The following is a 20,678-nucleotide window of genomic DNA, read 5'->3' on the forward strand; positions in this document are numbered from 1 at the left end:
GGACCTGGACTTATAGGCGGCTCCGGCACTTCGAGCTCTGGGCCCAGAGTCACTGGTGTGACCGTGACCCATGCAGGCAGCTTGACCTCCGCAGGCCATGTGACTCCCCCGGACTGCGGCTTCTGAAGTGGACGAGCATTGGCATCTCTCGAAGGAGCAGCGGGGATGTGACAAGGGGACTGGGTCTGGGCTGTTGGCGGCAGTGCCCTGCCGTGCCCCCGGGCTCATGGAGCAGGCCACCCGTGGCTCCGTGAGGAGCAGAGAGACAAGATGGGGCTCAGTTCCTGGGGACGATGCCCATTGCAGGAGGGCAGCCTGGCTGTCTCCGGGTGCGGCATGTGTCCGTGCGCAGCAGCGGAACCGGGAGCAGCGGAACCAGGTGGTGGGCACATGCCCCTGTCCTTGGAGGCAAGATGCTTAGTCTGCCCCTGGCCTGGTGCTGAGGGATCCACTGTGCATTTCTCCCAAGGTGGAGCCGGGCCCCAGACAGGGGTTCCTGCAGTGGCACTGGGAGCCCACGGAGGCAGAGTGGGCGAAGGACGTGCCTGGACCCTCCTAGGGATGTGCTCCACGCGGCGGCCGGCTCCCGGGAGCAGGCGGGGCTGCTTGTGCAGAGGGCCGGGCGCAGCCAGAGCCTCGGGGGGACCTGCTGCAGTGTCCAGGTGCCTGTGGACGGACTCGGAGCAGCCTGACTTGGTGCCTTTCTTAGCGTCTAAGCGTCTTTAACTCTCAGGTGACCAGCTGAGACCGTGTCCCTGTCTCAGGGGGCGAGGGCTGCGTGAGGCACCTGCGGTTGTCCACGGGAGACCAGCTTCCTGAGCGGCCTAGGCCTTGAAATGTGGAGGTGCTGGTGGCTCCCGCCCTTCGGGAGCACCCGCTCCTCTGTGTGTGTCTCTGCCACAGCCTCGCTCTGCTCCCGGGGCCGCTCTGCGGGAGGCAGCATCTGGCTGAACAGGACCCACCAGCCGGCCTCGGGGCAGACAAGCCAGGACTCCTGCTCAGACTGTGCTTTCCTCCTGCTTCATCCCAGCCCTGGCCAGTCCCAGAACTGCCCGGGGGCACCAGCCAGAGAACCCCACATCCCAGGCCGGGCTTCTGGCCGCTGCCCACCTGGAGTGTCTCCTCGGACTAAACCCAGCGGGCAGCTTCTGGCTTCGTCCCCCCTGACTCCTGGCGCCTGCCGTTAGCAGTCTCCTGGCCTCCTTTAAGAGAACCCCCTCTCGGGTCAGCGCTTCGTGACAACTGGGAAGAGCCATATGGAGCAGGAGAAAGGGACCCCCGTGGGCCATACAGGGTGCAACACCCAATGAAGGATGGGCCCCTGTTACGCTGTACGCATCCCGCCAACGTCTGACACTGAGAAGATCTCTCGAAGGAACAGTGAAGGCGGAGGGCAGCAGACAGGGAGCAAAGAGAGGGTGGAAGGGTTGATTCCTGCCACCTGGCCCCAGGAGGCAGACGTGGGGCCCTCGGCAGCCCGGAGGCAGGTCTGGGCCCCCCCCAGGAAAGTGTTGGGGGAGCCGTGGTCACCCTGGAATGCCTGTGCTGGCCACGATGCCAAGGGGCCTGCTGCTGGCACCGCTGTGGGATTTCTTAGCAAACAGAGCAGGTGTCTGTAAAATCAAAATAACTATAAACGTGACAAATCACCATGGAGGGAAGGGGAGAACCCCTTCGGCTCGCAGTGCAGCTGAGGTGCCCCTGAACGTGGGAGCAGGTCTGGTTCCAGGGAGCCGTAGCTCAGGGAGCGGGCAGCCTCCGGCCCTGCCCACACCTGGCCCTTGGCCACAGCAGCTGGGTCTGCAGGGCAAGCCCCAGGGCCCCCAGAGCCTGCAGTTCTGGAGCCTTGCGCCTCGTCTAACGTGCGCTTCTCTGCTCTCTCCCTTATGTTTCAGCAGGAAGGAGCGCCCCACCTCTCTGAACGTCTTCCCCCTGGCCGACGGCATGGTACGTGCACAGATGGGGGGCAAGCTCGCGCCTGCGGGGGACCACTGGCACCCGAGTGACCTCAGCTCCAGCTACCAGGTTTTGTAGCCGTGCCGTGGAGTGAGGGTCCCTCTCTGTCGCCCATGCTCATTCAGGAAGCGTCTGTGTGTACAACCCTTTGCAGCTCCCCCTCCTGGCCCCTGTCCCTGGGGTGGTGGGGCTGCTCTCCGAGGTGTGCGCCCAAGGAAAGCACCAGCTCAGGGGGCGCGGGCAGCAGCCAGGGCCTCTGCGGCCAGGGCATGCCCATCTGTTCGGCCTAGCTGAGCCTTTGCTCTGGGGGGCACAAGCATGCCTGTCCCCCAGACCCGCCCCAGAGTACAAGCCCTGAGGCCACACTGGACACCAGCCCAGGACGTCTCATATCCTGGTATCTAAGGTTTGCACTTCCACCGAGAGAAAGTCAGGGTGAGGAGCCAACGTCTCTCCTCTAGGCGGTGCTTGTCTGTGCTAACGACTGCTGGGTCTCTGAGTTTGGAGAGGTGGCCGTCCTGGATGTGCGCCACGCACAGGGGAATGTGCCTCTCAGCGGGCCCCCCGAGAAAGCCAGGGCAGGGACTCCCCCTGGCCCAGCTTGCTCAGGGCCCCTGGTCACTGGCGGCCAGTGCTGGTCCATGAGCTCAGCCCTGCCTCCGTCAGGCTGTGGCCACGTCGCCAGGTAAGGATGCCACCCTCGGGGCTGCAGAAGGCAACGCTGCTGGGCCTCCAGGCCAGGCTGGTGGATCCGAGGCCTGGACTTCTCCCAAAGCTTCTTCCGGCTGCAGCTTGTGGCTGACTGTTCCTCTGTCCCTGGGCATCCAGCTTGCCTGCAGGAGGCGGCTGCAAGCTGCCCACTCTGCCAGAAAGTGACCCCGCTCGCTTCAGCTTTTGTCCCAGACAGGGAGTATGTGTCTGCAACCTCTGACCTAGGCGCTTACCCTCCGTCCCCATTATGGACTGCCCTGTCTGTGTGGGGAGCCGGGCAGAAGGGCAGGGGCCTGTGGGGTCCTCTGCAGCGGCCACGCCAGCTTTCTTCCCGCCTGTCTCTTCTTTCTCCTGCCGCATCGTCTGAAGTAGCCTGGGTTTTCATCCGACTGTTGTATGTTTCAGTTTGTAGGTGTATTTGATTTGATTTTTTTTTTTATTATGTTTAAGTTCTTTTTATTTCGTGCTCTAGGTTTTAAGGTTTTTCTAATTTCTTAATTTTTTTTTGTTTTTTGTTTTGTCTTTTTGTTTTTATGTGCTGTATTTTCAGTGTTTTAACCAAACAGTTGTGGCTACTCATGGTGAGGAATGACCGCTAAGAGTTTGGGTTCTTTGCATTTGGAGGTCACTGCCACACGTTGGTGTTTAGGAGGTTGAGAGGTTTGCTGCTAGGTAAGTGGTGGCCAGGGGAGTGTCCCGCGGGTAGGTGGCAGCCTGTAGGGTCAGGGAGAGCCAGGGACTGGGGGAGGCCTGGCCACGCTGCACGGTTCCTTTCGGTGACTTCCAGGGTCAAACCCACACACCTGAGCTTGCGGGGCACGGACCAGCCGGGGACCGTGGCCCTGAGGAAGGTGTCCCAGGAAACGTGTGGCTCTGAAAGGCATGCACTCCTGTACCTGGCCTCCCCCAGCCCCTGCCAGACTTCCCCGTGCCTCTGGACTCCTGGGGCCATGTCTCCTTGAGTGCTGGCCCGGGCTGGGTGGCAGCGGAGGGCCCTTACCTGTGGGACACCCAGAAGCCTCTGCCGTGTGGGGCAGACAGACTGCTGGGGCAACTCCATCACAGAGGCTCTCAGGAAAGGATTTTTCCTTCTTTAATTGGCCTTAAGCTGTAGAACCCAAATAGAAAATGCTTGTACCGGGGTGCTTCTAGGGAGAGAGAGGCACAGGCTGTTGCACGGGGCATAGCGCCTCGGCACATCAATGGTCTGGGCCATCCTGGGGCCTGCAGAGTAGTGGTCCACCTCCACCCACTGGACACCAGGAGCACCCACCTGTCCCTAGGCATGATAGCCACAGATGTTCCCAGATACCACCAAGCATCCCCTGAGGACATGGTGGGCCTGGGTGAGATCCCCTGCCTAGAGGAGGATGTGGAATAGTGAGAGTCCTGGCAGAGAGGTGTCGGGAGCCTGTTAGATGAAATCAGACATCACTTTCCCAGGCCCTGACCTGACACCACACAATCAGGAAAAGGCAGGTCTCAGGGATGCCCAACCAGCTCTGCCTCCTGGGCACCTGGCGGCAGACACGGGAGCCTGGTCACCCTCCCTAGGTGAAGGGGGTGTAGGTCGGTCCCAGTGTGCATCCAGCTTTACGGACAGGCCCCCTGCCATCAGCTCCTCCCCTGCGAGAAAGCACTCCCAGAAGCTCCCCTTCTGCAGAAACACGTGGCCCAGTGCTGTCGGCCACAGCCATGGCCACGGCCACTGGGGCATGCGAGCCGCAGCCGCTCGGGAAGCCGCGCCCCTTCTCCACCCCCTAGAGGGTAGCAAGGTCTGAGGGGGGTGCTGCCCACTGAGGACGGCATTGGGGTGACTCAGGGTCATCAGCGTTAGTAGACAAGTGAGCCAATTCCGATACTGTTGGATGGTTTCTTTTTTTTTTCTTTTATATATATATATATATATTTAAGACTTTATTTATTCATAGAAATGCAGAGAGAGAGAGAGAGAGAGAGGCAGAGGCACAGGCAGAGGGAGAAGCAGGCTCCATGCAGAGAGCCTGACGTGGGACTCGATCCCGCGACTCCAGGATCATGCCCTGGGCTGCAGGCGGCGCTAAACCGCTGCGCCACTGGGGCTGCCCCTGTCGGATGGTTTCATGAGGAGGGACTGTGGGAAAGGGTGGCTTCGTTTCCCGTGCGGTACTCACGTACAGTGTGTTCTCTCCAGGGAGATTCTGGTTTTTGTTTTTTTTGCTTTTAAAAATTATTTATTTATTTTTTTTTAAGTAATTTGCACACCCAGCGTGGGGCTCGAACTTACTACCCCGAGATCAAGAGTCACATGCTCCACCGATGGAGCCAACCAGGCACCCCTCCAGGGAGATTCTTAAGGTCAACAGTTGATTGCAGTTTTCAATGAGCTGGTCTCTTGGAATGTTTTAAGAGTGACCCATTGTCTGGAAGTGGGGTTATAGGTTGATTGCATTTACATAGATACGTAGACCTTGAGTTCCAATTGAGCCGAGGGGACCTGGTATCTCTGGGAGGTGGGTGCCCCTTTCCAGCCCCTTCTCATCCCAGTGCAGGGAACCTGAGACAGGAGCGGCTGGGCTGCTGCCCGACAGCTTGATCAGAGAGCGTGCTCGGCCTCCTCCCTGGTCCCCGTCTAGAGCTCCCTGCCCTGCCCTGGGCTGCAACTTGTTTTTGACCACCCCCTGGCTGCAAAGGGTTGCTTGCCATGTTCATGTAGCTTCATGTCCATCACACGCGGCATCAGCGGGCTGTCCTGGGGAGTGCCAGCTAAAAGACCCCATCCAAGCCATTTAGATAAGGTGGCAGCGGCTGGGTGAACCAAGGGACTAGGCCAGAGGACTTGGCGGACAGGAGGGCAGGGGGCCTCCTGTGCCCTCAGCCTTTGACCCCGGCCAGAGAGGCCAAGCCAGGGGGCCTCTAGAAGGTGGCCTGGGACCCCGCTGACCCTGCAGGCTGTGCCCGCCTCACTGGGAGCCTGGGGACATGCTGACCCACATGGCGAGCTTCTCCCTACCTTGTTTGGCCCTAGTGTCAACAGGACGAGATGTCCGAGTCCGGCCAGTCCTCGGCGGCTGCCACACCCAGCACCACCGGCACCAAGTCCAACACGCCCACGTCCTCCGTGCCTTCGGCCGCCGTCACGCCGCTCAATGAGAGCCTACAGCCCCTGGGGGACTATGGTGCCGGCACGAAGGGCAGCAAGCGGGCCCGGGAGAAGCGCAACAGCCGCAACATGGAGGTCCAGGTCACGCAGGAGATGCGGAACGTCAGCATAGGTGCTGCGGCGGCTGGCGGCCGTGCCTCCCAGGGCTGGACACTCCCAGCCCCCCCTCCCCCGTCCAGGTCCCCTGCTGTCCCCTCCCCCCACCCCCCTGCTGTCCCCCCATCCCCGCCCCCGCCCTCCCCGCTGTCCCCACCTCCAACTCTCCACGCCTCCCCCCGCCGTCCCTTCCCTCCCTACTATTCTCACAAGCCCCCCCGCTGGCCCGCCCTCCCCGCTGGCCGACTCCTTGCTGTCCATGCCCCCCCTGCTGTCCCCCTCCACTGTCCCACCCCTTGCCATCCCCTGACCCGCCCCCCCCCCCATCAAGCTGTCACCAGCTATTGAGGGAGGTTTCCCTTCCAGCTACCAGTGTTAGTTCTGCTAGATATATCAGTGGGCTCAGGCTGCCGTGACATAACACACATCACAGGCCCGGCAGTTCAGACTTGAGATACGCTTTCTCACAGCCCTGCAGGCCAGAAGGGAGCAGCAGGGCGTCAGGGCTAGGGCCCCAGAGGCCTCACTCCAGACTGCCGCCTCTCCCTGTGTCCTCACTGGCTCGTCCCTCTGCATGTGTGTCCTCATCCGTTCCTCTAACAAGGACACAGATGGGGTCAGGGCCCACCCATGTGGCTGTATTTTATCCACACCTCTGTAAAAGCCTCATCTCCAAACGCGGTCACATGCTGGGGTCCCAGGGGCTGCGGCTTCAGCACATGGATTTGGGGGACACACTGGCCTCTGGCAGTGCACTCCTGTCATCCCACAGACATGCTCAGTAGAGGAAGGGGAGGAGGAGAAGCGGGACATTGGGTGTGCTCATCGGAGGTCTTGAAAAAGAGACATGGTTCTGAGGCATGGTTCCTAGCCAGGCACCACCCAGGGAAGAGCCTTTTCCTGACAGTTCCTGGCTGGTGGTGATCTAGTGTGGGGTTTCCAGACGTGGGGCCAGAGGGTTGATGCCCCCCCAACCCTGGGGTTCCTGTGTGTCCCCCCCCAGGCATGGGCAGCAGTGACGAGTGGTCTGATGTTCAAGACATTATCGATTCCACCCCAGAGCTGGACATGAGTCGGGAACCCCGCCTTGATCGCACGGGCAACAGGTACTCCCTGAACTCGGGGTCCTGGTGGGCTCTGTGTTCACTGTGGGCATCGGCGCCTTTGGTGGAGGAGTCCCTTGCAGCCTCTTGCACAGCAGCATTGGCATTGAGTGGCCCAGTGGGCAGTGTTGGAGGGCCCCTGCCCACAGCCCACGAACGTTGCCCACTCACCCTGTGCTTCCCGGGTGCGTTTCCTCACAGCCCGACCCAGGGGATCGTGAACAAGGCTTTTGGCATCAACACTGACTCCCTGTACCACGAGCTGTCAACCGCAGGGTCAGAAGTCATTGGGGACGTGGATGAAGGAGCAGATCTGCTAGGTAAACTCAAGCCACCCCCGTGACCCTAGGGCCTCGGGTTGCTGTTGTTGGTTTTGTTGGTAATGAAAGCAAAGTCTCTGTCAGCTGTGAGCCAGGAACTTCTTTTTACAGTTTTATCGAAATGTAGTTCACATGTCATAAAACTTAAACTACTTAAAGTTCAGCAGGTTTCAGGGTGCTCACAGAGCTGTGTCACTTTCTAATTTTAGAACATTCTATCACTCTGAAAATAAAACTGTGCCTTTGAGCACTCAGTCTAGGCAGTGCACTTTCTAGCAATTTCCTCAAAGAATATGCTCATATGAGGTCACTGCCCATCTTCGAGCCCACGGTTGCCCCCAGAACTCCCTGCACCTGGATTGGAAATGAGTGCAGAGGGATGCCTGGGTGGCTGAGTGGTTGAGCATCTGCCTTCAGCTCAGGTCGAGATCCCGGGGTCCTGGGATGGAGTCCCACATCAGGGTCCCCGCAGGAACCTGCTTCTCCCTCTGCCTGTGTCTCTGCCTCTCTCTGTGTCTCTCAAGAATATATAAATAAATCGTAAAAAAGGAAATGGGTACAGAGACAGTCCCTAGTAGACTCACTTCGGGTCCTCCTTCCCATCCTGGGATGGGTGTCAGGCGTGCCCATCAGGCAGGGCTCCAAGGCAAGCTGCGGCCCTCGGCACTGCAGGCAGGAAATTGGATGTGCTCGGTGGTATTCACCTTCCCCCCACCACATGCCCTGTGCCCTTGTGTCTGGAGCCTGAACTTTGAGAAGCAGCTTGACCCCAAAGCCCGCCTACAGGACAGGAGCTCCAGGACCTTAGAGCTGCACTTAATCCTTTCCGGCTAGCTAGATAGGCTCCAGGGCAGGAGGTGGGCTCCAGGGCAGGAGGTGGGCTCCTGGGGACAAGGTGGCTCCAGGGGACAAGGTGGGCTCTGGGGCGGGAGGTAGCCTCCAGGGCAGGGGAGGCGGGGTCCGGGGCAGGAGTTGGGATCTGAGGGAGCAGTGGTTCCACTTAGTCCTCTCCAGACACCAGCTTCCATGGAGGTGACTCCTAGGGAAGGGTGCTCCCCACTTCTCATGGCTTAGGGGGGAGCAGCAGCTGGAGCCGGGGCTGCTGCCTCCTCAGGGGAGGTGCTGGTCCCATATGGGAATCAGGCTGCTTCAGCTGCTGTGACCCATATGTGGTCGCCTGCTGCCTGAGGAGGAGGAGCTGCATCTCATCAAAGAGTTTTTACTGCCAACCCTCCTGCTGTTGTCCCTCTCCACTGATTAACACTGGTGACCTTTTGCCCTCAGGGACTTGTGGGCACTTGCTCGGCTACTCTGTGTGTACGGCACTGTCTTGGGTGGCTCGGCCAGGCTTCCAGCGGCAGATGTGGCCGGGCTTGAGGCCATGAGGGAAGGGCGCCACTGGCATGTTCCACCATGTGTACTCTTTGCTTTGGGGCTGTTGTTGGATTAGATTGCCTTAGCTGGGGTGCGGGGACCTCCCGGGAACCGATTCCTTGTGGCATCCGTGCCAGCTTCACCTTGTGCCTAAAATGGAAGTCTTTTCAGCCAGTTTTTAAATTGTTCGGTAAAATTTACCTCCTCGCTGATGTTTGAGCGTATAGTTCAGTGTTATAAAGGATGTTCGTACTCGGTGGTGAGACCAGGAGCAAGAGCAGGAGGCCCAGCAGTGGGTGTTTCTAATGGGATTTTTCTCATAAGTGTTGTAGAAACATATATTTAAAAAGAAAAGCTATTAATATTCAGAAACAATTTACTTAGAGGAAATCACTTTTTTTTTTTTTAGAGGAAATCACTTTTAACATTCTGACATCCTTCTACTCTGTGTGGTTCAGATGATCCTGTATACGTTCTGATTTTCATTTTCGGAAGAGTAATACATGCTTAAATACTATTCAAATAATATGAGAAACTGCCAAGAACAGGGTAAACACCAAATGTCCCCCTCCTCCCCCCGCCATCATGAGTGTTTTAATACGTTGCCACACCTTCTCCGGCACCGTAGCACACACTTGTGCGTGTCAGGTCATGTCTCCCTCCCCAGCGGGGATGTGAACGTTTCCCTGGCCCACTGATACTCCTCCACACATCAGATTACTTCATGGGACTGCAAATTACTCAACTCTCTTGGTTCTGCATTTTGCTGTTTGGACATTGCCGTCACACATGCTGTGGACAGACGTCTGTGCCCACACCTGTGACAACTTCTTTAGGACCGATTCCTAGAGTGGGAGCCTCAAGGTAAAAGTGGGCTCCTGAGAGCATCTGCACGCTGTTCTCCCAGATGAGGCTGCGCCGGGGCTTGCACCCACAGCCACAGGGGCCTGGTCCGGCTGCCCTTCAGGCGTTGGGCCCACTGGGCTGGGAGGGGCATGGGAAGGAACGCCCATCAGTAGGGTTCACTGGCTGGGACGAGGCTGTAGGGGTAGCCGTGCACGTTGTGTGTGTCCATGAAGGCGCACTTTTCTGCCTGGGCCCACCTCGGAGGCTGCACGTGCAGAGGACACCACCCAGCAGGCCACCGTGCGTCTCGGGTGTGTGAGGATTTGATAAGAGACAACAGCCTTCTCTTTAGGAAAACACACAGGCACGCCACGGCTTGCATTTCTGTGCCAGCATCACTGGCAGGGGCAGGAAATGGAATGTAGGGCCGGGGCAGAGCAGGAGCCCACCGGACCTTGTACTATGGCCCCTCACGTCTCACGGCAACATGGTCACAGGAAGAGTCTTGCCAGCGTTGGACATGCATGGCCGCCGTTCATCCAGGGGAATGCTGCTGCCCCCATTTCATGGATGAAGAAACGAGGTCAGGGAGGGTGAGGTGAAGCCACAGAGTCAGGACCTGAACCCAGGTCTGCTAGAGCAGCAGCCCTTGCTGACCTCCCACTCTGCTGCTCATCATGGTTTTGTTGAGATGCAGTGTCATGCCGTACAGTTCACCTGCTAGAAGTGTACAGTCGCATGTCTCTGAGCACTTGGAGCATATTCAGAGTTGAGGGATCACCATCACGTTAGAACATTTCACCCCCAAAGGAGACCTGTGCCTATGGGCAGCCCTGTCCCTCCGCACCGTCCCACGCCCAGCCCCTGGCAGCCACTCCTGTGTTCCCGTGTCTGCACGTTGGCCTCCTCTGGCTGTTTCATACCAGCGGTCCTTGTCCAAGCGGCCTCTTCCCTTTGAGGTTCCTGCACTCTGTAGTAGGTCTTCCTTATGGCTGAGTGCCATTGCGTTGCACGGATAGGCCACACCTCGTATATCCATTCATCCGCTGAGGGGTCACTTCCACCCTTGGCCATTGTGGCTGATGCTTCTGCGAGACCTTCGGTCCCTCACGTGGTCCAGGGCTGCCAGAACTGACCAGCCTCCTCACCGCCCAGGCACTCTGCAGCCTGCCCGTGGGTCCATCCCACTGGCCTGAGTCTCCTGCCTCGCCCAGCAGCTCCAGGCCACGGGGCTGTCCCCTCCCTCCCATCTTCAGGGCTGCAGGGCGCTTTTAGCATCACGCCAGATGCCACTTTGGTAGAGAAACCGCATCAGCAGTGATGAGAGGAAAGAGTGGAGAACCAGAAGCACACGTCAGTGAGCTTGACCTCCATGGCAGACGTAGGATGGCTCCTGGGAGGGAAGTGACGTCTGGTGAATGTCCTGGGGTCACTTCCCTAGAAGAGCACCTGTTGTGACCTTTTCATGAGAAGACCTAACTGGTGTATCTACTGGGTCTTTGTTCTGAGAAAATTCAAACCAGAATCCTCTCGTCATAGGGCGACAGGGCGCGAGTCCCTGTGCTGTGTGCTCAGAACTTCCACCGCGATACTCCACTGGTCGGTGGGCACCGCCTAGTTTTGGCTGGGATGACCCTCCCCCCCCCATTCTTGGGAAACACCCGTCAATGAGCTGTGCCTCGCCAGTGTGGCTGCTCCACGGAGGAGCCTGGGGCCAGGGAGCGGCTCTGGTAGTCTCCGTTCTGTGGCCGTTTTCGCTGAGGAAAGGCCCTGTGGCCTCAGAAACACCAGTGCCACGGGCTGGAGCGAGCGGCGTCCTCCGCGCTTCACGGGCCTGCACCGCCTGCTCCCCGCCTCTTGGCACTTGGGCTGTGAATTCCTGTAGCAAGAAGGAAGGAAAGAGCCCGGAGAGGCAGGTCTCAGGTCTCACTAAACTCCTGCCACCTCTTGCCACACACACCGTGACTTGAGAAATCTCCAAGAAATCGAGTTCTTGCTGCCGGTCCCCGGAGGCGGTGCCATCGAGTGAGACCACGCTTGGTCCCAGGGGCGCCGCACTGCCACCGTGCATCCCTCGAGGTGAGGGAGTCGTGCTTGGTGACCACTCCACGCACGCTGGGGCCTAGCAGGTGGTGTCCCGTGAGCCACGGGAGTCCCTGCGAGGGAGACCATGTGCCCCCTTCACAAATGAGGGAACAGAAGAGAAGCCAGGCAGTTAGACTGTGCAGGGCTGCACTGGCCGGCCAGACCCAGAGCGTGTGCAAATCACCTTGAGAAAGAGACCAACGCGTGTGACGTGTGAACAAGTCAGGAAACACGACTGAAGAGCAGGAGACCAGGTTCGGAGTCTGAGACGTGCGGTTCATGCTGGGTCTGCGAGCACAGCTCCGGAGCCGCCCCGCGACCTCGCCCAGCGGCCCCTGGTCCGGACGGAAGTGCCCTTGACGAAGGGATTCTGAAGTTCACCCAGAGGTGTAAGCGTGTGGGAGCAGCCCAGGATGATTGAGAAAGAACAAGGTCGAGGGTTGCCCGATGTTCCAGGCGTGAAAGCATTTATAGTGCTGCGGCCACACGCCAGCGGCCCCGGGGTCCCTGGTGCGAGACCAGAGCCGTGTGAGGGGTGGACTCGCCAGGCATCCCCTTGGTGAAGAATAAAGTGTGGCCTCCACCTCGTGCAGCACACCAAAGGCTTCTAGTAGATGGAAGATGCAGGTGTAAAAACACGAGGAGAGGGCAGCCCGGAGGCTCAGTGGTTTAGCGCCGCCTTCCACCCAGGGCCTGATCCTGGGGACCCGAGATCGGGTCCCATGTCAGGCTTCCAGCATGGAGCCTGCTTCTCCCTCTGCCTGGGTCTCTGCCTCTCTCTGTATCTCTCATTAATAAATAAATAAAATCTTAAAAAAAAAAGAAACATGAGGAAGGAAGCCGAAGCATCCTGGAGAGTGTGTTGGCGATCGGAGCCCCCCTCCGTGGCCACAGCCGTAGGGGAAAATACTGACACATCTGATGCACACAGCTTAAGAAAAGGTGCGTCGTTTCCCACCCGAGTGGAACCCAGTGGTGCACACACACAAGACGGCAGCGAACACCAATGGATGCTCAGCCTCAAGAACAATCCAGGGAACGCGGAGAGAACTCTTTCCTCAAGAGATCCACGAAGCCCAAGCAAGTGCTGCTGCGCCTGCTGCCGGGATGTTTGGCCCGCGTAGTAGCTGGCAGTGTGGGGTGGTGGCTGGGCGGGGACAGGGCCTCCGGCGGGCCCCCTCGTGTCCTGCACCCAGCACGCCATGGCACGGGGCGCTGCGCCCGAGGTGACATGGATCTCCCGTGCAGTGTCCCCTGGCATAGAGCACCTGGCCCAGGAGCGTGGATAGCATGGCCCTGAGGCTGTCCTTTCACTGCTGGTGTTTATCCTGGAGTTCTGAGAAGCATCCCAGCTGTGGACAGAGGTTGCCCCGGGAAGGAGCAAGGAGAGAGGTTGCACCTGTTTGTCACTTAAATTCCTACATCAGACTCTGGATAAGTCGAGACTGTAGTGTTCCTTGTGCGGGAAATGACCACACAGAGCGGTAGTGTTGCACCCGTCTCCAGCGGGGCAGCGGAGAGGCTTGTACCCCAGTGAGGGGGGCCCTGCCAGCCCACAGGCCCGCCGCCCCCGCCACCTGCCCTCCCTCCCAGCAGCGGGCCCTCGAACCTGGCTGCCCTGGGCACCCGACCCACCCACACGCGTGCGCGCACACACACGCACACCAGTGCACACATATGCTACTGCACGTGCACACGCACACACACTCTCGCCTTCCCAGGCCTCCCCCTCCCGAGGGCTGAGCAGGTGTGGGGCCTGGCACCGGGTCTCCCATCTTCCTTTAGGGTGGCTGTCCCCAGTGGGATTTGTCACCCACAGACCTGGTGACATCAGCTCGAGTTCCTTCATGCTTTTCAACATGGAGATGGCTGCTCGGTGTTGCTTTTTTTTTTTTAATGAAAATCTCTTTACTTTGTTGGTTCCAGTCACCCACTGACCTTTGTCACTTCCTTTCCCCCGTCTCTCTGTGCTTCGCTGGACACACCCCAGGGGAGTTCTCAGGTGCGTATCTGTCCCATCTGTCTGTCTGCACCCCCCACGGCGGCATCCAGCTGCAGTGAGGCGGCCTCCCTGGGGCACTCCCTGCTGCAGCCTCTCCCCTCCTGGTTCCTTTCCAGGCCACTAAGGCACACGTGCTTTTGCTCACCAGCCTACTGCCGCTCGGAAGCTTATTTTGGTTTGCTCTACTAGCCCACTGACCATGGCCTTCCCTGTCCCTTCAGAGGCCCACCGTTCCCCCGTGCCATTCCTTAAGGTTCTACGGAGCCATGAGAAGCATAGCACAGTTGGGATGGGGCCGCAGGGCCTAGTTCTGTGGATCTCCCCTCTGTCAGGTGCACCCCGGAAGTCGGGGGGCCTCTTCCCTCGACTCAGCCCCTGCTTCCTTCCTTCCCAGCAGGAGACCATGAGCCCCCCTCTCCCCCCAGCCTCATGCAGCCTCCCCAGGTGCTCCAGGGCACACCTGTGGAGACTGCGCCCTAACACCCACCCCTCCCAGCCCAGGATTTCTGTGTGACGTCGGTGCACTGCCCCGCCCTCCCCCCCCCTCCCCGCCCCACCGGGTGCCCCTGGCCTGGCGGTGTCCTTGCAGAGGGAGCGTCCTGCCTCCTGGCCCTCTCCAGGACGCACCCGCCCGGAGACCCGGAGACCGAAGCCCTAGCGTCCCGCCGCCCTGCTGCTCACACAGGCTTAATGCGCTTGTCTTTTCTCCCTTCCTTCCCTCCCCCTGCCGCCCTGGTCGCCCGGCTCCCGTGGGACTGGGACGGCTCTCCTAGTGCGCCATGATTTCTTTGGTAAGGCCAAGGCCCCGATTCAGTTTGTTTTACTCCCGTTCCTGGCTCCCCCTGTGTGCCTCACACCTCCTTCGGTGCTCCGTGAGCCGTTTGCTTTGCTCTGCATGCTGGGGGCGGCAGTGGGGTCCGCAGGGGCCACGAGCTCTCCTGGCCCCTGGCTTTTGGGGTGGGGGTGGGGGGCTCAATCCCGACCCCCCAGCGTCCTCTCTCAGAGCAGACCCTGGACAGGCTGAGGGGGCGGGAGCAGAGACAGTGGTCAGACCCCATGCTGAGTACACCATGCGCCTCAGACCAGGGCAAGTGGGTATTAGGAACAGACCCCGGGCTGCTGGGGCTGTGTGTCCTCAGGCCGAGCGTCAGTACGTGCAGAGTTTGCGACGTGCCTGCAGAGAGCGTAGTCAGTGGGGCCCCCAAGTGGATCTCCCGACCCAGCTCCTGTAAACCAGGGTCGGCCCCTCTGGGCACCAACCCCAGGGAGCGCCGCCCTCCCTTCCGCTCCCTCCTCTGCCTGCTGCTGACCCCACCGCTTGGGGTCAGGTCCCACCAGTCCTGCTCCCTGCCCCGGTGGCGGCCGAGCTATCTCCTTGGCCAGGGGCTCTCTGCCGTCCTGTGCTGTCACCGCGGCTCCAACCGCTATTCTCCTGGGCCAGCTCTGAAAAGGGCTCAGGAACCCCAGGGCTCGGGGATACACGGGGTGCTGAGAGGGGCCAGCAATTGAGGCGTCAGCTCACATCACTGGTCAGCTGGGGGGGATCAGCTGGGGGGGGACCCGCGCAACACCATCTGCAGGCTGCTCACTGGCAGCACTGCTGGCCGGGCGCCCACCCAAACACCAGCAGAGGCCTCTCCCCAGGACCCAGACCTGTGGGCCTCATCCCCCATGTGCCCTCCCGGGGCCGAGGTCTGTTGCTCTGAGGCAGGCGGCATATCCTCAGGGTCTAACTTTACCAGCACAGGTAACATCTCTCTGCCTTTTGTTTCAGGAATGGGCAAGGAAGTGGGGAATCTGCTTCTGGAGAACTCACAGCTTCTGGAAACCAAGTAAGGATGCCCTTCTCCAGGGGCACCGGGGTGGCTCAGCCCAGTGAGCCTCCCAGGCTTGCTGTCAGCTCAGGTCGTAATCTCAGGGTCATGGGATCCAGCCCTGCCTGTGTCCCGCTCTGCGCTGGGTGTGGTTTCTGCTTGGGATCTGCCCCCCCCCAAAAGGAATGCTGCCCTCCAGCAGGGAGGTTGCTGAGATAGCCCTCCCCCAGGGCCGTGGCCGCCACAACCCTAGGGAGGACCCGGATCAGAGGGCTTGGCACACCCTCCAGGGTCACCGCCCCTCCCTGCGTTCTGCACCGGGGTGCCCTTCCCGACCCCTCGTCCCGGCAGGCCCCCTTCAGCCCTCATCGCTCCACATGCACAGTGGTTCACACGGACGTCCACACTTTCTGCCTTCTCCAAGAAACGCTCTGAATGTGGTGAAGAATGACCTCATCGCCAAGGTGGACCAGCTGTCTGGGGAGCAGGAGGTGCTCAAGGGGGACTTGGAAGCTGCCAGACAGGCCAAACTCCGGCTGGAGGGCCGCATCAAGGACCTGGAGGAGGAGCTGAGGAGGTGAGGGGTGGGCCTATGGGGGGGCGGGGAATGCCCCAGGAGGGGTTGGGGCTCCCGGAAGGGGCAGGGTGGACCCCAGGCCTCTCCTCCTTGGCGTCCCCTGGAGGGCACTGCCCCACGGGGGCTCCACTGGGGTGCTGACTGTGCAGCCTCCCCCTCCTGCCCTCACATGGGAGCACTCCCAGGCCCACCTACCCCCCTGCCACCTCCCCCATCCTGCCCGAATCCCTCACCAGGCCTGGGTGTCTCTGGCAGCCTCTTACAAAGGAGGAAGGGGAGGGGAGGGGACCCCAGAGCTCTGGGGTGTCCTCCCCAGCACTCGGCACTTCCCTGTGGCCTTTCTCTTCTAGCCTGATGCTCGCCCCGAGGGGTGCCTATGGCTGCAGACTGGACAGGGGAGGTGTGACAGGAGGGCGGGAGGCGGGTGGCACCTGTGCACGCCTGTGGGGGTGACCGACCCGCCTCGCGCCGTCCAAGCAGCTGGCCTGCATCCCCGTTCCCGGAAGCCCTGCTCCCCCGCTGGGGCAGCCAGGATGGAGTCAGGGCTTCACGGCGCGTGTGAGCAGGGCAGTGGGCTGCTGGTCCCCAGGGCGTTAGGAGTGCTCAGGGCGCCGTGCCCAGCGGGGCCATCACCCCACCACCGTTCCCTCCTCGTCCTGCAGAGTAAAGTCAGAGGCCATCATTGCCCGCCGTGAGCCCAAAGAAGAGGTGGAGGATGTAAGCAGCTATCTCTGTACAGAATTGGTATATTCCACTATTAACATGTGGGCATGGGGGGCGGGCTGCGCGGGGCGGGCTCCCAGGGGCGCCCATCCCTCCGGGTCTCGGGGCCCTCCTTACCCACCCTGTGTCGTCTCCTTCGCCCCATCTTGGTGGGAACCCTTTGCAGCCACAGGTGCCCACGCCCCCCTTGGGTGCAAGCACGGTGCTGAGGAAAGCCCTCCGCTCCTTGGGGGCTGGTCCGTGACTGTCGCAGGAGGGCGGAGGGGGACTGTGTGTGGGGGCCTTGGCCCTCTCCCGCGGGGACCCCTTCTGGCTGGAGATGATTAGCCCTCCACAGAAGGCAAGACCTGACTCTTCAGCCCCAGGTAGATAGTGGACACTGACCACACCGCTCAGTAGCTGTTATTTTGGGGGGCACGTGATGCACGGATCAGAGTGCTTGCCACTTACTCTGGCTTATCCTGCACACCACCCACCCCGAGCACCCTAGGACAGCACGGAGGTGCGGGTGAATTGTGGGGCTGCAGGAGATGTCGATCAGGGCGGGTCTCTGCTCCCCCTGCCCCGTGCCAGCCCACGGCAGCCCAGGGCCTGGCTCCTGGGAGCAGACCTGGCCCTGCCTCGGCACTCACAGCTGGCAGGCCCCAGGCAGATCTGCTAACTCCTGCAGTGTCCCACGCGGACGTACTGACCCCAGGTCCACTCACTGGACCTTCCCTGGAGCCTCTCTTTCTGAGACTCCACCCGGTCCAGGCTCACCTGTTAATGCTCACTGATGGCATTTGGGGTTGCCCTGGTGTCCAGGGGCTTGTAAGAAAAGTTGCTGTGTTGTACCCCTTGAGCATATCATGTGACCTTCTGGAAGGTGACCCTTCTCCGGGTGGGTAGACCCCCACTATGTCCGATCCCCTGCCCTCACCTTCCCACCGCGTTTGCCTGGACGGGGAGGCGTATCCACACGGGGACTGGCCCACTCCGGACTCACCTGCTGGCTGGCCCCCCCACTGGCTGAACAGCAGTGCCCTCCCCTGCAGGACAAGATCCCCATGGCACAGCGCCGCCGCTTCACGCGGGTGGAGATGGCCCGTGTGCTCATGGAGCGCAACCAGTACAAGGAGAGGTTGATGGAGCTCCAGGAGGCCGTGCGGTGGACTGAGATGATTAGGTGGGCCCCCAGGTCTCCCCTTGGACCTGTGCTTACTGTAGGATGCCCTGACAATGGGATGAAGGCGGATCCCCACCCCACCTCCCTCCCGCAGGAGGACTGGAAGGGGGACCTGGTGGGAGCCTGTCGGGGGCCCTGTGCTGGGGCCCCTCCAGAAGTGGTGGTGGACCCACCCAGCACCCTGAGAAGGTCCCAGGCAGGGGAGGCAGGAGGGTCCCCTGCAAGGGTGGCACAGGGTCACGGGGTGGGTGGGTGTGCTCTAGGAGCAGGTCAGCCTGGGCAGGGGGCTGAGCTTGGCTCCTCCCCTGCCCCTCCCCTAGAGCATCCCGAGAACATCCGTCCGTCCAGGAGAAGAAGAAGTCCACCATCTGGCAGTTGTGAGTCGGGGGTGCCAGGGTGGGGGGCAGGGAAGGCTGCCCCTTGGCCGCCCCTCACTCCCCATGCCTCCACTGGCAGCTTCAGCCGCCTCTTCAGCTCCTCCTCCAGCCCCCCTCCGGCCAAGCGGTCCTACCCGTCAGTGAACATCCATTACAAGTCGCCCACCACAGCCGGCTTCAGCCAGCGCCGCAGCCACGCAATGTGCCAGATCTCGGCTGGCAGCCGACCTCTGGAATTCTTCCCTGATGAGTGAGTGTCCCCCCGTCTCCCCCGCTTCTCCTGCTGGCCTGCATGTGGGGGGACTGGGGGGAGGCTGTGTGTGCCAGGGTCCCCCCTCCAGGCTCAGGCATGGAGGCCGACCTCTGCGCCTCGCCCTGCACCCCTGAATGTGACTGGGTACGCTGGCGGCAGCCCCCAGCCCCTGCCCTTGGGGACATCACCGCAGCCACCTTCGGGTCGGGCCGCGCCCATGCTGCCCAGCACACCCGCCCTCCCCGGGGATGCTTGGAGCCGACAGGAGGTTACCAGCAGGGCTGGGCTTCTTCCTGAGAATACCTTTTGGAATTTTGTGTTTTCCTTAAGTTTTGGTACCAAGATTTTGGCTCCAGGGCAGAAGTGGGGGATTGTGTGTCCCGTGTCAGAAGACGGGACGTTCTCCAGGATGGGTCCAGAGGGAGGGTGGCTGCACTGTACAGTCCTGCCAGCCAGCCTCAGTGGCCGTGCAGCAGGGCGGGAGCTGGATGTGGGGGGCAAGCTCCGGGCAGGGCGGCACGCAGGACCGAGCGGTAAGTGACCTGCCCGCCTCCTGCCCAGTGACTGCACGTCCTCCGCCCGCCGGGAGCAGAAGCGCGAGCAGTACCGCCAGGTGCGCGAGCACGTGCGCAACGACGATGGGCGGCTGCAGGCCTGCGGCTGGAGCCTGCCGGCCAAATACAAGCAGGTGCTGCAGGGGGCGCGGGGTGCAGGAGGAGTGGGTTGGGTGCTGGGGCCGGCGGGACAGCTGAGGGGAGCCCCCAGCGCCAGGCCTCGCGCCCACGCGGCCTCTGCCTTGTGATTGCAGCTCAGTCCGAATGGAGGCCAGGAGGACACGCGGATGAAGAACGTGCCCGTCCCCGTGTACTGCCGCCCTCTGGTGGAGAAAGACCCAACCATGAAGGTGAGCCCGTGGGCCAGCGGAGAGGGTGGGCCACGCAGGGGAGCCTGCTCACTGACCCCATGGCCGGTCTCCCAGCTGTGGTGTGCTGCCGGCGTCAACCTGAGTGGCTGGAAACCCAGTGAGGAGGACTCTGGGAACGGAGTCAAGCCGGTGCCGGGCCGTGACCCTCTGACCTGCGACCGGGAAGTGGAAGGAGAGAGCAAGAGCAATCACACGTCCCCCGAGAAGAAGGTCAGAGCGGAAGGCAGGGCCAGGGTCTAGATGACTGTGCCCAGCACTGGGGTGACAGAAACAGGACAGCTGAGGACAGGGCCACATGCGTGGGCTCATCTGAGGTCCCTTCCCCCAGCCAGGCAGTAGAGCTGGAGGGGTCAGACCCCCGAGGCGTCTCCCTCCCTGCAAGCTGTGCGCAGGAGCAGTGGGAGGGGCTGTGCCCCCCACTGACTTGGGAGGCAGGCAGCCAGGCACCAGAGCTCCGTTCTCAGTGGGGGTGCGGCCAGGAAGTCCAGTCCCGGTACAAGCTGCCCTGCTCCGCGGGAGCAGCGCTGCATCCCCTGAGGCCGAGGGCAGATGGCCCCCTCAGAGAGCCCTGCGGGGGTGGGCCCCACAACCCGTGTGGCTGTGCCAGTGGCCCGCGCTTGGTGCCAGTCCTGCCCTCCTGTGCCCTGACACAGGCCAAAGAGCTCCCTGAGCCAGATGCCACCTCCAGCCGTGTGTGGATCCTCACCAGCACCCTGACCACCAGCAAAGTGGTCATCATTGACGCCAACCAGCCAGGCACCGTGGTGGACCAGTTCACCGTCTGCAACGCCCATGTCCTCTGCATCTCCAGCATCCCAGGTGAGGGCCAGCCCCACCTATGGGGAACCCGCACCAGCAGCATGGGGCTTTGCACCGCTGCAGACGGCAGGCACGTCAGGAGGCCCACTGAGCCGCACCAGCCTTGCTTGGGTCCCTCTCTGGACACAGGAGCCCCTGGGAGCGTCCAGGGGGAACACACAGGTGGTCTCGCCCCTTAGTCTTATGAACAATCAGGAGAAGACCCCAAGGTGATGCTCGCCTAACCAGAAGGAGATGGGTTGGGCCTCGGGACAGACTGAAATGTGGCACTGACCATGGACCTGCTGGTGGGCCCAGTTCCCACTGCCCCATTGCAGCGGGGGGAGCTGGGCCGGTGGAGGCTTGGCTTTGCCTCTCAGCAGCAACCCCTGTGCTAGCGTCTAGGGGTGG

General features: G+C 61.2%; 1 protein-coding gene across 13 annotated transcripts in view; it reads left to right on the plus strand.

The window, feature by feature from the left end:
- MAPK8IP3 (mitogen-activated protein kinase 8 interacting protein 3) overlaps positions 1–20,678 on the plus strand; it is a 46,371-nt gene that overhangs the window by 21,087 nt on the left and 4,606 nt on the right. For 2 of the 13 annotated variants that reach the window (XM_055340376.1, XM_055340380.1), the window contains 14 exons: positions 1,896–2,025; positions 5,675–5,921; positions 6,909–7,011; positions 7,210–7,328; positions 15,410–15,467; positions 15,874–16,026; positions 16,689–16,770; positions 17,784–17,914; positions 18,235–18,291; positions 18,371–18,541; positions 19,106–19,232; positions 19,353–19,448; positions 19,524–19,679; positions 20,123–20,288. In XM_055340376.1, the coding sequence (XP_055196351.1) occupies positions 1,896–2,025; positions 5,675–5,921; positions 6,909–7,011; positions 7,210–7,328; positions 15,410–15,467; positions 15,874–16,026; positions 16,689–16,770; positions 17,784–17,914; positions 18,235–18,291; positions 18,371–18,541; positions 19,106–19,232; positions 19,353–19,448; positions 19,524–19,679; positions 20,123–20,288 (1,796 nt within the window). Of the gene's footprint in view, positions 1–1,895; positions 2,026–2,051; positions 3,340–4,899; positions 5,005–5,674; positions 5,922–6,908; positions 7,012–7,209; positions 7,329–13,623; positions 13,636–15,409; positions 15,468–15,873; positions 16,027–16,688; positions 16,771–17,783; positions 17,915–18,234; positions 18,292–18,370; positions 18,542–19,105; positions 19,233–19,352; positions 19,449–19,523; positions 19,680–20,122; positions 20,289–20,678 lie in introns of those variants that run through there. The other 11 variants (XM_055340385.1, XM_055340387.1, XM_055340382.1 and 8 more) reach the window with 10 other exon arrangements.

Source organism: Nyctereutes procyonoides, unplaced genomic scaffold (assembly GCF_905146905.1).
Source record: "Nyctereutes procyonoides isolate TBG_1078 unplaced genomic scaffold, NYPRO_anot_genome, whole genome shotgun sequence".
Taxonomy (NCBI): Eukaryota; Metazoa; Chordata; class Mammalia; order Carnivora; family Canidae; genus Nyctereutes; species Nyctereutes procyonoides.